Source organism: Myiozetetes cayanensis, unplaced genomic scaffold (assembly GCF_022539395.1).
Source record: "Myiozetetes cayanensis isolate MyiCay16 unplaced genomic scaffold, myiCay2020 scf2-11, whole genome shotgun sequence".
Classification (NCBI taxonomy): Eukaryota; Metazoa; Chordata; class Aves; order Passeriformes; family Tyrannidae; genus Myiozetetes; species Myiozetetes cayanensis.
In genome coordinates, this window is record NW_026087411.1 from 32446039 (window position 1) to 32462322 (window position 16284).

At 41.4% G+C, this 16284-nt stretch overlaps 1 protein-coding gene across 9 annotated transcripts in view; it reads right to left on the bottom strand.

The window, feature by feature from the left end:
* Nucleotides 1-15552, bottom strand: part of BIRC6 (baculoviral IAP repeat containing 6) — a 162737-nt gene extending 147185 nt beyond the window's left edge. For 8 of the 9 annotated variants that reach the window (XM_050314345.1, XM_050314348.1, XM_050314343.1 and 5 more), the window contains exons 1-2: nt 15251-15503; nt 91-272 (exon numbers count right to left, since the gene is read on the bottom strand). In XM_050314345.1, coding sequence (XP_050170302.1) covers nt 91-272; nt 15251-15488 — 420 coding nt within the window. In that variant the 5' untranslated portion in view covers nt 15489-15503. Of the gene's footprint in view, nt 1-90; nt 273-15250 lie in introns of all 9 variants that reach the window. The other variant, XM_050314338.1, reaches the window with a different exon arrangement.
* Nucleotides 15553-16284: the final 732 nt, after the last annotated feature.

Genomic DNA, 16284 nt, shown 5'->3' on the forward strand with positions numbered 1-16284 from the left:
ACTCAGGGTCAAACGTCTGGTTTCAGTATTTCTGACAGGGTTATTTACATACCTTGGGGATTTTTTTTTCCCCCCCTCTCCACATCTTACCTCTGTAACCGGCAATTCAAGCTGAACCACATCATCTTGTTTTGAAACAGGCGTTTGCAGAGCTGTGTCTAACAGTAAGATGCCATTGAGATCTTTCCTACATCCTACTGCATAGTCATCCACAAAGATCACTTTATCCACAGCAGAAATATACTGACATTTCACCCGTCCACCTGGTTTAGCTATAAAGGGAAAGACAAAAAAGCAAGATCCAATTAGAAAACAGCTTTTATATAAAAGACCTTTAATACCTGTTCTGCAAAATGATGTAACACTCTGGTAAAATCTTTACTTCTTGAGATGATAAAAACCTAGTATTTTAGCTACCACAACTTTCACCAAACTTTTATTTCCTATATTTAAAAAAAACACATCAAACTACCAAAATCTATACATCCCATCAACAACTACAACCATTTTATTCCTACAATGGAAACCATTACTCAAGTCCTACTCCTACCATGAGGTCTAAACTAGTGTTTTCAAGCCTAATGTAGTTGCCTGGTACACTTGATACTAGCTGACAGTCAATAATAAGAATTTAATTGTACAAATCAGCACAAAAACTAAGACACAGTTGCTGAACTGCCATTAAGGCACCATTTCATCAAGCAAAACAATACTCAAACTTCTGAAAACTAAACGCAGCATGTAACATACCAATGTTAATGTATTCCTTGAGACACTACGGTACCTAACTTCTGCTCAGTGCTGCACACATGATATCAGTAACAGGTTTGAGAAGTTTGGTGGGGGTGGAAGAAGACTGCCAGCAGATAAATAAGGAAAGGCTATGGCAATGGGTATTATCCCCAAGAATGTTTAATGTTACTTGACATTGCTATTATTATTATTATTATTATATATGTACCTAAGGCTGGATGGATCAGAAAACTGCAATCCATGTACTATGCTACCTGCTTTAATTCACAGGAAGTGTAACCTGCTGCTACAGAAGTGGACTCTATGTAAGTTACATGGACACATTCCCCAAAGGGCAAAGCTGAAATTGCTGGATTGTCAACAGAGATGTCTTCTTGTTGCACAGGAACAGGAGTTCCATTAAATTTTGCATTAATCATGTCCTGTTGCCTGTTCTCCTCTTTCCTCAGACACTGGATACCATTTTTACTATAAATAATTAAAAATCACCATTTCGGTATCTAGAATACAGTAAAATATCCAGATAAGGACAGCTATGTAATCCTGTCATCTTCATGTTTTGATACAGTTAAATGAAAATAAAAACTTCTGGAAATATTAGGGCATATGAATCTGACCACATTACATTTGTGGTATTCTCTCTCAAAAATGCAGGTCAAGGACAGTTGTCCAGTGCCCTTCTCACCAAAATTTTTGAAAAAATGACTCATATAGTCTCAAAACACAGGCTATATCCCTTTGCCTGCATTAAAGATACTGCAATTGTAATCATTGTTATAACAGTCAGAAACACTTCAAGAGTTCTGGAATCACTTGACAGTTGTGAAGTCTTTAGTCCCTCCTTGCCAAAAAAGCATTCTCTGAATGGCAAATCAACTAGTTTCGAACTGCGTTTTTGCCAGTACATTTGAGTTCCTCACACAAGACTTTCTACAGACAACAAGGCTGCAGGCAAGGAACTAAGTTATTCTACAGGAAAGTAACGGGTTTTACAAAAATTCAAACACAAGTTGTAACGTCTTTAAAAGTACTAATTTCAACAATGCGCTTAAAACTATTATGTAAATAAACTGAAAGGTATCTCATACACTAAACTAGAAACCTCAGTAGATTCTGACGGAGCTTGCAGTCTATCCAGAGTGATCCAAGTAATGGATCACAACAGGATGCTTTCTTTATCCCATTACTTCTAGGCTTTCCAGGCTAGACCATTCTTATTTTTTCTGCAGTGAAATCTCAAGTCTAAACCAGCAAAAGGCTAATATTATCTAAGTAAGTAGTCCAAATCATTAGAAGCCAATGAAGATTACTAAAGAGGCAGACAACATGCCTAATCAATGTAGTATTTCTGTTCTGTTAAGAAACAAAACAAGAAGTTACAATTACAGCACAAGAAATTGTGCCTAACAGCTATAATTTTCACTGTCCTGGTGTATTCTTTGTTGGTTACATTTCCAGAAAGGCTTTGGCCAAATTATCTCTAGAAAATTATTTACAGCTGCATTTTATTTGAAGCACATAAAACCAAAACAAGCTCCCTTAGTCTAAGTCAATGGAGCTTCAAGGAAATTATTCAATCAATATTTAATATTGTTCCAAAACCCAGAGAAACACATTCTGCAACTGACTGGTTTACACTTTGAGTAGCCTCTGAGCTGCTGACAAGCTGTTTTGCAAAAAGGAGTTTAATTTTGGAAGTTCAAAAAATACATTTCAAGGTGGTTCTATTACTAGTCACAAACTATAAAACAGTCTACTTATGGTTGGCCATATGATTATAATAGTAGATTGAGAACCAGGAAACTGAAAAATTTACAAGTCACCACTAAGAAGTAACTACAGTAGAAGAAATGCCTAGAAAAGTTAAATGATTCTCAAAGTATTGTCAGATGTGTCTTTTCTAACTCAGGGTCAATGTTTAACAATCTGCCAAAGGACTCCGACCAATACCCTTCAAAAAATGCACTGGTGGCACTCTAACATCATGTACTGCCTGTCCAGCCTGGCCAAGTTTACCAGCAATACGCAGTGATCTGCATCTCCACAAACCACAGTTCAAAAGCTTCACATAAACTCACCAAATTACTTAAAACAGATTATTAAAATCTGTTACTCTCATTTTAGCCATAATTCGTTCAGCTGTATTTTATTTTGGGTGGTGGAAGGAGAAATAGTTATTCAAAGTTTTTAACGACTTCGCTTTTCAGTCTTGGCACAGGTGGATCAAAGCTTCTCCCAATATCTCTTGCATATTTGTTTAGGATTAAAACCAAAACAACTTACAAAAAAAAGTCATTTGGCCTTTTGTCAGTTCCTGTAAGGGAACCTGGCAGGGTGCTAGCATGCTAGAAGTGCAAGCCCAGTAGCATACTACATTATGGTATGTCATCTATAACAAACCTTAGAACTAGCAACCTGAAAACTTAAAATAAAAGCAAATAAACATCAGATTGCAGAAATTAAGAATCTGAGAAAAGGAACATTTACCCTGCACCTTCTTTGTTTCAAAGAATACAGAACAGAGATCAGCAATTTCCTGCGATCAAAATCTGACCTTCAAAAATATTACAGGAAACAAACTTGTTTGGAGAATTCATAACAGTCAAGCAGCATCTGTTGTACCCCCGTGGCTGCAGGCATTAAGATGGACCAACTAATTAGAGAAGTAGCCTTACATTTCAAGAAGTAAAAGAATGAAAAAGTTTGCCTCCACTTCTCTGCTATAGACAGACTGAGCCTCAAAGCTTTAGAGCTTCAGAGAAAGTGGTTGTCACCTGAAGAGATGTTGACAGTAACACCCTTATTTTTTGTATTACTGAAAACCCGTATTTCACCTTGAAAACTGCTAGCCATGAATGGCACTAAAACATATCAAAGTCAGTAATTCTCTTGGCAAGAATCTCCTAGTGCACAGCAAAACCCCCAAATAGTTTCTAAATTACACTAAACTAACACTTTTATCTGCAGCTATAAAGTGAGAGTGGTAAACATATGCATCACAGCAGTAATTCCATAACGCTAAGATCCAAGTCCAGTCAAATATCTAAAGGAACATTTATGACTTTGATCTATGAATGCTGTTAGGTCTTTAGATTAGGAATCAAAATAACATTTTTGGAGAAACAGAAATCCCATCAGCTCAGAAGAACTGATGTACCAATACCAGTTTCTGCATTTCCAATTTAAACTAGAATCCAAACAGTATCTCAGTACTCATTTCAAAACACTGCAAGCCTGGAAAACTAAATGAATGAAGTTTCAGGAGATCAAAAGCCCTTCTATTCCATTAACTTTGTATCATAAGATTTGGACATCAAGCTATTTTAAAGGCAAGGGAATCTAAAAACTCAAGAAAAGGCCAATTTGGTAGACAGCAAAACTATCCTTTCCATTAAAGACAAAAACCCTTCTTGCTAGAACCTTACTCAGCTGCTTCTCAGAGTTTTCACATGTACCAGGGATTAAAAAAAACCCATATGTATCAGTTTTCCTCATTTGTTGCAAAGCAGGTGCCTTTCCTATTGCTACTGTGTCACAAAATCACAAACTAACTGAAAGTTAGCAAGTATAACATCTAATTATAAGCTAAGCAACACACCTGCCAAGGCAACAGTATCAGGACAAATGCAGTTTGAGGAAGTTCTACAACACAAATAAAAAACCCACCCCATCTTAAAGTTCAACTTGCTATCTTAACTTTCTATATTGGGTGGAAACTATTTTGAACTATTGCTACAGAAAATCATAGCTATGGATTAGCTGCAAAGGGTTCATACAAATGAGGACAAAAAGCAAACCAATGCAAATCTGTCTCCAAACTGTTTTACCTCAGTGGCTCACAAATGAAACTAAGACATGGTGGTTATGAACAACTGGGAGCGCTATAATGAGATGATGTCTAAGGCACGCCCAAAACAGGCCATGAATGCTCATCACTACTGAATTTATCAGTTATAAATTCTCTCTTGTTCCTCCTCTTCTCTTCCTCATAAACACCCTCAGTGAAAGTTTCAGCAGTGTAGTTTTATCTCCCAGGCCCTTATTTGCTCTAAACATCACCTCAGCAAAGCAGTCTGCTGCCATCATGAAGACACTCTATGGGCCACTCCTTTCTAAAAAAAAAAAAAAATTCTCGAACTTGAGGAAAGGATAGAAAGGAAACTATTAGATGAACACAAGTTCAAGGTCCTGTTTTTGACAAATTATGTAAACGGGCTTAAACCAGTTATACACAAGCAACATTTTCTCTTTTAGATTCCACTACATGCGCACACCTCCATCTGCCACATCAACTGGAAGAGCTGTCCGAAATGACTGAATAAAACAAAAACACATTCAGAGCTGAAACAGGAAAGAAAACTAAACTCGTTCTCTGAACGGCAAGAATGCTAAAGGAGGCAGAAATACCCAGCTCCACATCACGAAGTGCCTTCAAACCCATTATTTGCCAATACTGGATTTAGTTAATCAAAAACAAGACGTGAACTAAATTTTATCTTTTTCTTTAGCAACAAACAGGACAGAGCTGTTTCAGTATCAGTTTCATTATATGACAGCTGGTTTTAATAATCCTTATTAGCAGGAAGATGTGTTATCTGGGCCAAAGCATTGGAGACTGCCACATGAATATTAACTAGACGTGTCTGATCAAGCAACTAACAGAACACTAACACTTAAAAGGTTTCAGAACATAAACAAACCCCCACTGAGATCAAGACAGCTCATACCTCACTAGCTTTGCAGGCATAGGGTACTCTTCCACCCTACAGACTTAAAACGAGACTGAATCAGCAGGAAGATGCTGGTGAGCTATTTGTGCCCACGCTCTTTATGTGGTTTCAGATCTTCATGTATCTAACATTACTGCCGCCTTGTATGCTGCACAGAGCTTTATACGGTTATCCTGTGAACAAATTATGAAAGATTTCACAAGGTATTCTACAATCCTTCCTGCAAACTCAGATAAACCCTGAAAATGCAAGTTCCTGCAATTCTCCTGCAAACATCTCACAGAGGACACTGTCTCCAAAATTTTTCTCGAAGTGGAAAACCATGCTTTAAAAAATTTCAGGAAAGTTGTCTTTCCCAAGCTGCAGACAGACAGACTACACAGCATCCACTCAGAACAGGCAAAGAACACTTCTCAGCTCAGTAACAGGAAGTTCCCGTTCTTCAAGAGCGAGTCCCGTCACAGCATTTCACAACAAAGAACCTTTGCCAGACAAAATTTTACCACTAGTTCCTCTTTTTGTCCCTAAAGTGGCTCGGACATTGGAGTTCACCCATTATGTATCCTCCAGCCTCTGCAACAGGAGAAAACATCTCAAGTTATGGCACTTTTTAAAATCCCAAGACTGTTTGGCAGGAAGTGGTTTAGCTTCTCCCTCTCCCAAGCCCCAGTATTATAAGGAGCTTCCAAAACATCATGTTGGGAGAAGCAGCAAGTACTCAAAAGCAGATGGGTGGGTTACAAGGCAAGTGAAAAACTGGGTAACTGTCTTGTTCAAAGTTAGTAATTAATGATTCCACACCTAGCTGGCAGCCAGCTGAGTGGCATTCAACGAAACTTGATATGGTTGACTATCTTCATCAATGGCGTGGATAATGGGACAGGTTGTACCTTCAGTAAGACTGTGGATGATGGGAAATGACTTAGGGCAACTGATTCATTAAATGGATGGGCTGCCTTTCAAAAGGATTTCAAAAGACAGAGAAATGACTTGACATAAATCTCCTGATGTTCAGTGAAGACAAATGCAACATCTTACACCTGGTATGGAATATAACCCATACATCAAGAGAAGATCAATTGTCTAGGTGGCAACCCAACAGAAAGAATTTGGGGATCCTGGTGGACACGCTGAACAAGAGGCATCAATGCATCCTTACAGCAACAAACCACAGAGGGGATCAAGGAAAAGATCCGTTTCCTCTAATTAGGAGTTTTGAGCCCACATCCAGCTTTGTTCCTCCATCTGAGATATCAACACATATGCAAGTCCCAGGAGGGAGCTACTAAGACAGTTAGAGGGCTGGAGCACACAAGACGTGGGGAAAGACTAAGACAACTAGGCTCACCCAGTCTGCAGAGAAAAGGTTTAGGAGGAAATCTAACAGCAGTCTTCCATTACTGCAGAGTTAATTCAACAGCTCTGTTAGACTGCAGTTACTACCTACCTACTACTACCTTTCTCTTTTGGACATTACTTTAAAAAAAAACCACAAGGGTTATACTGAACAAGAACTAACCACACTGGATCAGAGGCAAATGTGCATAACTCCATATTTTGTCCAACACAGCAGTCTAAACAAAGTGGTTAGTGAAGAATTTAAGAAAGGATATGTATACAATGGTTCTTCCCTGTAACATTTTCAGCCCCTGCTAATCTGTACTCAGGGACCTTCTGCAACAAAAGGGATTTCGTTTTTCATAGTGACCTTGGTTAGGTTTCTCGTCTATCACTTTGTCCAATGCTGTTGCAATTCTGCAAACATGTAGTATCCACAATACTCTGTAGCCAAGAGCTCTAATTTTACTATTTCTCAGTTACTTCTTTCGATGTCCTCAGCTCTTGTACTGGAACAATCAATTTCCAAATTTACAATTTTCACATGCCCAGAATTTTGCAAATCTCTCACTCTCTTACCACCCCATTCCAAATCATCCCCATTATCTTTTTAAGACTGAATACTGCTTCACATGCATAAACCATTCTACACCTTAAGTTTCTAGTTCTGTTATATTCTTTTTGCAATGGAAATATCAAAATTGCATACATACAGGCATTGAAATGGACTTATATTCTTAGCTGGGTTTTTGACAACTTCTCTAGCAATTGCTTATACAATAAGAACTGAGCAATTAGCTGGTATTTCATATTCCTAGCACAACTTCAAGACCTCATTCTGGCCTTATGAGTCAGTTCAGACCCCAGCACACCAGACTTCAACTCTACTAAATTCTTATGAGTACTTCAAGTTAACTAAGTGCATGCATTCTCACATTCTCCTAATAACTGCTTCTACATAGGAAAACTGAAGTAGAACAGACTAGATTCATGCCTGTTTAATTTATATATAAAAGTGAAACTATTCTTTAGAGAAGCTGGCAAAATGGAAAGGCCTTGTATGTTTAAAACACTTATTTGCAGCCTAAGGATATTTGAACACTGTGACTATGTAAGTTTAACTTTAGTTCTTTCACTAGAAGGGAACATTCAGAAAAGCTAACTGAAGTTTGGCCTTGCCAGGCTCCCTCTATAGGCAACGGAATCAGTTTCCTCCAAAAATTCAGAGTAAGGACTTTTCCTTTCTCTGTATTGCATGGAGAGGGAACCTAAGATTATTTGTTGAAAAATGTCAATCTTGTTATATGAAAGCTACAGAAAACCAAACAGGAAAAATCCATTATTACAAAGAGTCTATCGAGCAGTGTCACAAGTCGTCATTTACATCACAACATAAACCTAGGATCCAGAAGAAGACAGGTCTACTAGAGACTACCACAGTATTTCTCCACAAAAACCACAGTGCCTTCTTGCACACCAATTAAACACTCTCCAGTCTTCACTGCCATCTTCCCAGCTTCCTACTTCCCCACTGTCATCCAGCTACTCCATCATAGTTCTTAGTCCCATCCTTTACCCTCCCAGCTCTTCCTTTCCCTAAGGAGTTTTTGAGTCTCCGTAGCCTGTTGCCCAGTCAACAGAGTTTACCCAACTGTTCTCCTACAGCTGCCAAATGCTCAGACGAGATCCTGATTGCTTCACACTCAGTCAGGTCAGAGAAGTGCAGGGGATCAAACAGTTTTCCCTCTACAAACTGTACGGGGGACTGAAGACCTGCCAAAAAACTGCACGCTATGCAAGCCTTCATTATCCAGCACTTGAGACTGGATATGTTTTCACTACTGCTACCAATTTTCAAGACTGCTTAACTGATAAGCAAATTCCCCCCTAAGTTACACATTACAAAAGTTATCAATACTCACTGAACTGCCCTAGCAAATACCTCAAGAAAATTTTAAACATAACAGTGTTTACAGTCATGTGACAGATGAGTTATTATTTCTATAATTTTACACTTTTAAACTTATGCTAAACAATGTTTATTATGTATCACTCTTTTCCATGGTGTGCTCTTTCCCCAACAAGCACATGAATCTTCAAAATAAATGTTTTGCAGACTTCCTGTTTACTTTTTGACTAGCAGTGTACACTGGGTCCTTACCAAATCTTGATTCTCTTCTCAAAGACAAGGCAGCAAAGGAATTGGGCCAATACACAATCCAGAAACCAAAAGAAGTTGCAAGTGTTAATATTCACGTGTACTTCACAAATGAAAGAACTGAAGGCAGTAGCTGTTCTTTTCAAACCCTCTACTCAGTGACAAGCACTCATTTGGTGATTGCAAGAAGTTGTTGCAATTAAGAGAGCATTAACTATTTAAAGGACAGCTTTCTAACAGCAGAAAGCAATACAGTGGCATCATTTAAGAACCACCAGGAAAGTGAACTGATCCATGTGTAAATTTTTCATTTAAAAAAAAAAAAAATGGTGAGCAGCTACTGATCCCAGCGAAACAGAAAACATATAACAAGCTATCTCACAACATGGACAGACTGATACACTCAAAAGTTGTCAAGAAGTCCACACAGTTGTAAGCCCCATGTCCAAGACAGCCTAAGAAACATTTTTGAAATGTCATACTCCTCGTGGAAAACTAAAACCCCTTGTAACAGCAAGGATGGAGAGGTTTGTTACCTGATTTTAAAGTAACTTGGAAAGAAAACCTGAACTAACAGATCAACAAATCAGAACAGATCAAAAAATCAGACACAATCATTATCAAAAAAGAGAATTAAGGTGAATTCTCAGTCTAAGACAGATTTTTCTTATACTCTGTCTTAAAAAATTCTAGATGTTCTATTTCACTTAAGTTCAAATTATGAATATCAATGCAATAGCAACCATAAAAATATGAGCAATATAACTAAAGACTCAGAAAGTGGTTCTACTGAGCCAGCTAAAATTATGGTGGGCTGCCAGAAATGACCAGCTAGAGGACAGGAGAGTGTACTAGACCCAAACCACTGATCACCAGAATGTCCAGAAGACTAAAAAAGGTCAGTGCTTTTAAACATCACTAGGCTGGGCACTCAGAAGCAAAAGTGTTCTCAATGTTTTCATTACTTCCAGTCCAACAGCGATTCACCTGTTTCCTTTCATAACGTTCTAGACTTGAACTATCAATTATCTGTCAGAATCTATTTCTGCCAAGTTTCCTCTACATTTTAGACAACACAGTACACAACATGACTGGGAGCTGAGCTGAAGGGTTTATCATATAAGCATACTAAAAGCTGACTTGACCAAAGCTGGATCACAATCAGCATTGAGGGGAAAGTCAGTTTTTTCCTCTGAGAACTCTTCCTATCAATGAGAAATTCCTTAACTACCTGTGAGATAACGGGGACAGGAAGTCAAAAAGCACAGAGCACAATATTTCATTTTGGGTCACTAAAAAGCATTTCAAGATTCATCTTCCTGCAGAAGACCTCCAAAATCCATATGCAAGGGTTTATGAAATTTCTGATTATCTGACATTCAAGTATTCTGCAACCTTTAATGATACTGCATTACGGTTGCAATGATAACCATGAATCCATCAGTCCAGATATGAATGACCTGCCAATAAACCAAAAAATTGTGCTACCACGCCTTGCAATGTAACATATGCCAGCACTGCTGCCTGTCGTAATTCTGAGTCCCTGCAAGAAAAACAGAAATGTAAACGTCCCTTCAAAGGCACGTGAAAAGAAAATGTCTCTACTTTTACTCTATTTTAGCTTTTGCAGAAGATAATCCAGATGTGCTTCAACAGAGCCTGGAAATATCAATTAACAGCACCTTGACAGTCTGGCAAGATGCCTGGCAAGTAAGAAGGGATATCTGACATACTCTGATTAAGCCACCAGGCAAATGGAGCTCAAATGGAGTTTAGAATCGTTGCTGGTATAAAACACTGAACTCAAATCTAACAATCCTCCTATTCTGTTTCCAAAGTGCTTAAGGTTCCTCACGAATGAACTTAAGATCATATAAATCAATGCAATCATCTCTTTGAGAAGTACTTCACCCAGATTAGCAGTCACCCAAGTACACTCAAACGCAAGGTGGGCTGCAACAAATCACTAGATATTTGACAATATTCCCCAGGAGATGAGAAAATAAACAAGGAGAAAATTCTGCACTAGGAGCAACAGGCTTCGTTATTACTATTTTTTTGTTTCATAATCAAATGAAAGGAAATAATAGACAAGGAGATGAAAAACTCTCCCCAATTTTGAGGAATGAAGGAGACAACTTGAGCAGTATTACCAGTAGGTTTCAAACAGTTAAAACTGCTGATGGTGTCTTCAAATAATTCAGGTGTAGAACTGGAGGGTAGAATATCCCAACGGTTTCCTCCTAAAGATTATTATAACAAGTGTAAACTCTATGACTTTGAAGCTGCAAAAGAAAATCTTCTTGTTTTCCCTTCTGCACCACATGGAAAAAAAAATCAAAAGAAGCAGAGCTAGGTATCCCTTGAGAGATTTCCAAGGTACAATAATTTGAAATGAGACAGCTGAAGACAAACAAGACTTCCCAAAAGGGACCTCTGACAGACAGACAATGGAGTTGAACTTGCTGGCACAGGTGAGCCTCCTGGACTGGGATCTATTTACTTCTAAATTCTTCTGATGGAGGAACAGTAGTTGAGGGCCTCTGGTGCTAATGCAACATCTCTGTTTGCCCTGCAGGAACTGGTATATGTACAGTGACCATGTCCTTCCCTGCACAGATTCAGAAGTCTGTATTTTGATTCCTGTTAGGGCCTCTACAGTAACTTAGAAGGTCTTAGCTACAAAACACTGTGCATTTTAGCGAATGAGGTTCTGAATCAACTGCTACATCAAATTAATGTAGACAAACTTAGAGGAACATTCAAAATGGTCACTGTTCATGTGACAGTACATTTTAGATTCTGCCCAAGCTTCTCTGGGAATTACAGCACTCTACCAGTTCAGGCAGCTCTCTTATTTTGTTTGTAAATAGAAGGAACTGATAAATCAAACATCTCTATGAACACTAAGAGTCACTTGAGATTATTCTGGAAAGTTTGTTTAGATTATTTGGGATTTTTTTGTTTGTTTTTTTTGGTTTGCTTTTTTTGAGGCAGAGGAAAAGGCTCATCCTTAGTGCTGTATTTAGAGATTCCTCATTTACGCTTTTTGGCTACAAGTGTTCAACTTGAAACTGAAACCACAAAAATATTTAAATGTCTATGAGGGAAAATAAAGTACCTGACAGACTTGCATGACAGATTCAAAACTAGTCCTGACTAACCACTACTAGCAAACAAACAGAAATGCATAACATTCAGAAATCACAATTTTCCCTGCACTCCCAGTCTGGGTCTCTGAAATGAACACCACACATGCAACGGTCTTGATACAATAAAAAGGACAACCCTGTGACCAAGTAAGACAGAGCTCAATGTCACCTGATTTCCCCCTTACTTTTATTCACTACCATGCTCTGGGCTGTTGCAAATGATCACCTGGTCCTCTTGGATAGGCCTACAGGGCTCATACAGGAAACAGATTAAATGTGATCACACACTTTCAAGAGATAGATCTGATGAAGATTCAGTACAATAATAATCATAATCCTCACTGAACTCCTACAGTTTGGGCTCAGAAGAACAATCCCTGTATCATCCCATACGTTAGACCAGTGATATTCACATCAGAGACTGAAGCACACAGACCACATCCAAGTTGTCTTTTGGCTGTGAATCTTTTGCATTGCTCTTTTACACACCAAAGAGCAACCTGCATTTACATTCTAAGGAAAGCAGTCTCCACTGCTCTACCACATTCAGCATTCCACAGGTTCAGTCTTTTCACAGAGAATGAGCTCAAAGCTTAATATATATTTCTGCAGTGAACTGTGACTGCACACTAAGGCTTGTTGGTGTTTCTTTTTCTCCCCTGTCCTGTCTTGATGGGGGATTCTTTTCTTTGCTCTGCTTTCTAGAGAGGCCTGCTATGGTTTGTTTTTCCTTGGGTAAAGAGCAAGAGCATTTCTGCCCAACATAAATGTTTTGGCAGGGCAAAAGACCTGCAGCCTCAATTACCAAGGAGGACAAGCAGTCTCCCAGGAGAAGCAGTTTTAACTCCTAGGGATTCTATTTTTAGTTATAGCACCAGAAGTCCCTGAAGCAACAATATCCTTTGACCTGTCATGGCAGGGGAGGGAGCAGTGACAGAGCTGGTCTACAGGTCTGAGTGTCCAGCTACTACTATCCTACATTAAAAGAGCTCATGCTGTACAGAGCAGGCAGACATCAGAGAGCAGCTGAATTTCCTTTTCCTTCTCTTCCCATAGATAGGCTGAAGAGAGAGAGAACAGGAGTGAACAGCGTTGCTAATAGCCCCAACAGACACCAACTGCTGAGATGGACCAGATTTCTGCCACTCTGAATCTATAAGAAAATTCAGCTAAAGTTCCTTCAAACTAAACTGAGGTTATAATTTCTTTTCCAGTATTGTAATCATCAGCTCTACTGCACAGATAAAATTTGGGTAGATTGCAAGCAATTTTGTTGTTTTATGTGAGGAGGAGTATAATCCATCTTCTACAGCCAGGCTGTCAAAGAGAAGATTGACACTAAAGGAAGTATACACGACTGAATACATGTAACAGAAGCAAAGCAATATGTTATTTTCAAATAGTTACTATTTAGGGGAGAATTGCAATTAGCATTTTGAATACTAAAGCAAACCCTTTGCAAGGATTTTATCACAGCACTTTTGATTTACAGTTAACTTCTTTTTCTGTGCCTGAGAATTAAACATCTCCTACACAGACAACCAATTACAAAGGAAGTCCTCTATTTATGCCCCCTTCATTCCACAACTTAAAAGCAATTATCAAATTCCTGCAATAGCTTGAAGAAATGAAGTTATTAATAAAAAAAAGCACGTTAGGAGACAGCATGGTAGAAGAAAGGGAATTACAGAAGCAGAGTGATCTGAACCCCAAACAATGCAGGAAACATCACACAAGAGCCTCATTTTCCATACAAGCAACTGACAATAAAAGCAGCTGGCACCTTCTTAATAATTCCACAAAACCTTCCTTTTAGTTGCCCCAAACACTTAACCTTTACAGACAACGTACCAACTTAAACTTACGAAAAGAAATCGCCAGTTTTGGTCCTGTTCTGTTCAGTCTGACATTGCAGCACAGTTGCTGGATTTCAGGGTGAAAACATACAGACTGCACAGACTATGGCATCCCCATACAGTTCTTGGCATTACTGTAGCACGATCTGGCAGCAAACAACCTTTCATGAACACCACTCAAAGCTACATCTTATTAGCAAGACACAACTGTAAGAACCTGAACATGGAAACAAACAGCTGGTAGGAAGTGTATCTTTCTGTGCCGAGGCTTGGACTCACAACATGCGAAATAACCCTAACCAACACCCCATCACTATTCGGCCAAGTACCACAGTTCAAGAACCATTAATGAACAAGGAACAACAAAAGCTGTTAATTGCATGTGGATCTTTTTCAACAGAGGCAGTTCAATAACAGTGCAAAAACACTAATGGTCAACACAGACAGTCGCTTCGTAGTTGTGAAGATGCTACAGTCAGCCCTCCACTAAGTCAGTACATAATCGTGCCTCCCGAACACAATAGCAGGGATACTATTACTAGCACCAGAGACAGTCAGGATACTCAGCAGCCTGAAGAATTATCCAAATCTATATAAAAATGTATCATCGAATAACTATGAAGCATTCTGATCTTAAATAATTCTAAGCTGTAAGACAAATGACACTTTTGAGAAGTAAGCCTTCTTAACAAACGCAGAGTAAGGCTCAATAAATAAATTACTACAGTATCACATATCCATTAAAACTAGAACTATGCCTGTCCTGCCTAACACGCTGCTTTGGAAGGTTCAACATTATGTGACCCACAAGAACACTTGAAGAGCTAAAATAAAAACGCAGTCCTATACACCACAGCCTTTCATCCCCATTTAATCTTTTAGTAACCACGCCAACACATTTTACAGAAAAAAAACCACCTCGGCACTGTCTACACGAGTATCTCTGCCTGAAAGAGTAGAACACAGAATCAACTAGGCTGGAAAAGACCTCTGAGGTGCTCGAGTCTCAGCCTACGGCCGAAGAACACCACCATCTCAACCAGAGCACGGCACCGGGTGCCACGTCCAGCCTTTCCTTAAACGCCCCCAGGGACAGAGACTCCACCACCTCCCCGGGTAGGGAAGGCCGTTCAGGCCGGAAAAACAAGGAGGGGCGACAAAGAGCCAGGGGGACTCCTCCACACCACGGGGCCGAGCCGAACCAGGCCTCTCCCTCCCGAGGCTGCCCCGCCCGCCGCGACCCCAGTGCCGGTGCGGGCTCACCGCCGAGCGCGGACGACTGCAGCGTGGCCCCCGAGGTGCCATCGATGACTTTGATGGCGCCGCGCGCGGTCACGGCCAGGATGGCGTTGAGCGCCGGGTGGTAGCAGAGGCTGCAGAGCCCGTCGGCGTCGCAGCGCAGGCAGCCGTCCCGCAGCAGCAGCCACTCGCAGGAGCCCGGGCCGGGCCCGGGCCCCGCCGCCGCCGCCGCGGCCGAGGAGCAGGAGGCCGCCGCAGCCATCTTCGCGGCCGCCGCCGCCACCGCCCTCAGGACAAGAGGCGCGGGGGGAGCCGCTCAGTGACAGTCCCTGGAGCCGCCGCGGCCGCCGCCAGCCACCATCCGGGTCCGGGAGCGGGGAACGGCAGCGGGAGCGCCCGCGTGAGCGGGAAGTGACACAACCGCGCCGGATGCGGAACCGATCGCACGGCCCGGGGGGGGGGCGGAGCGGGGGGGCCGCTCGGCGCGGGCAGGGCCGGCGCGAGGAGGGGGCGGGGCTACGCTGTGCGCGCGCGCCCGCGCGAGCCCTCGCGCAGGGGGAGGGGGCGGGAGCGGGTCCCGTGAGGGGCGGGGCCGGGGAGGGGCAGGGGGGGCTGCTCCGCTCCCGCTCCCTGTCCCGGGCCCTCGGCTGTCCCCGGCCCCCGGCTGCCCCGGCTCTCCCGGGTTCCCGGCTGTCCCCGGCCCTGTCGTTACGGCCTCGGACAAAAGCTGTCTCGTAGGCGGGCGAGCGCGTTGGTCGCCCCCGAGCCTCGGGGAAACCGGAGCGGGGATTTGCGTTTCGTACCCCGGCTCCGAGCCTGGTTTTTAAGCGAGCGGCCTCCAGCGCTGGCACCAAGGGACGGAGCTGCAGTGCCGCGGCCCGCGGGAAGGGTGTCCCTGGCCCCGGGTCACTGCAGCTGTGGCAGCATTTTGCTCTGAAGCAGCGCTTCAAAAATGACCTGAGCTTAATAAAACCTTTTGTATTTTGTTAAGGTTTTCCCTTTTCACCCACTGGAATGCCGGTGCAGTTCGTATAGCTCAGCCTACCTGGGTGCGTTAC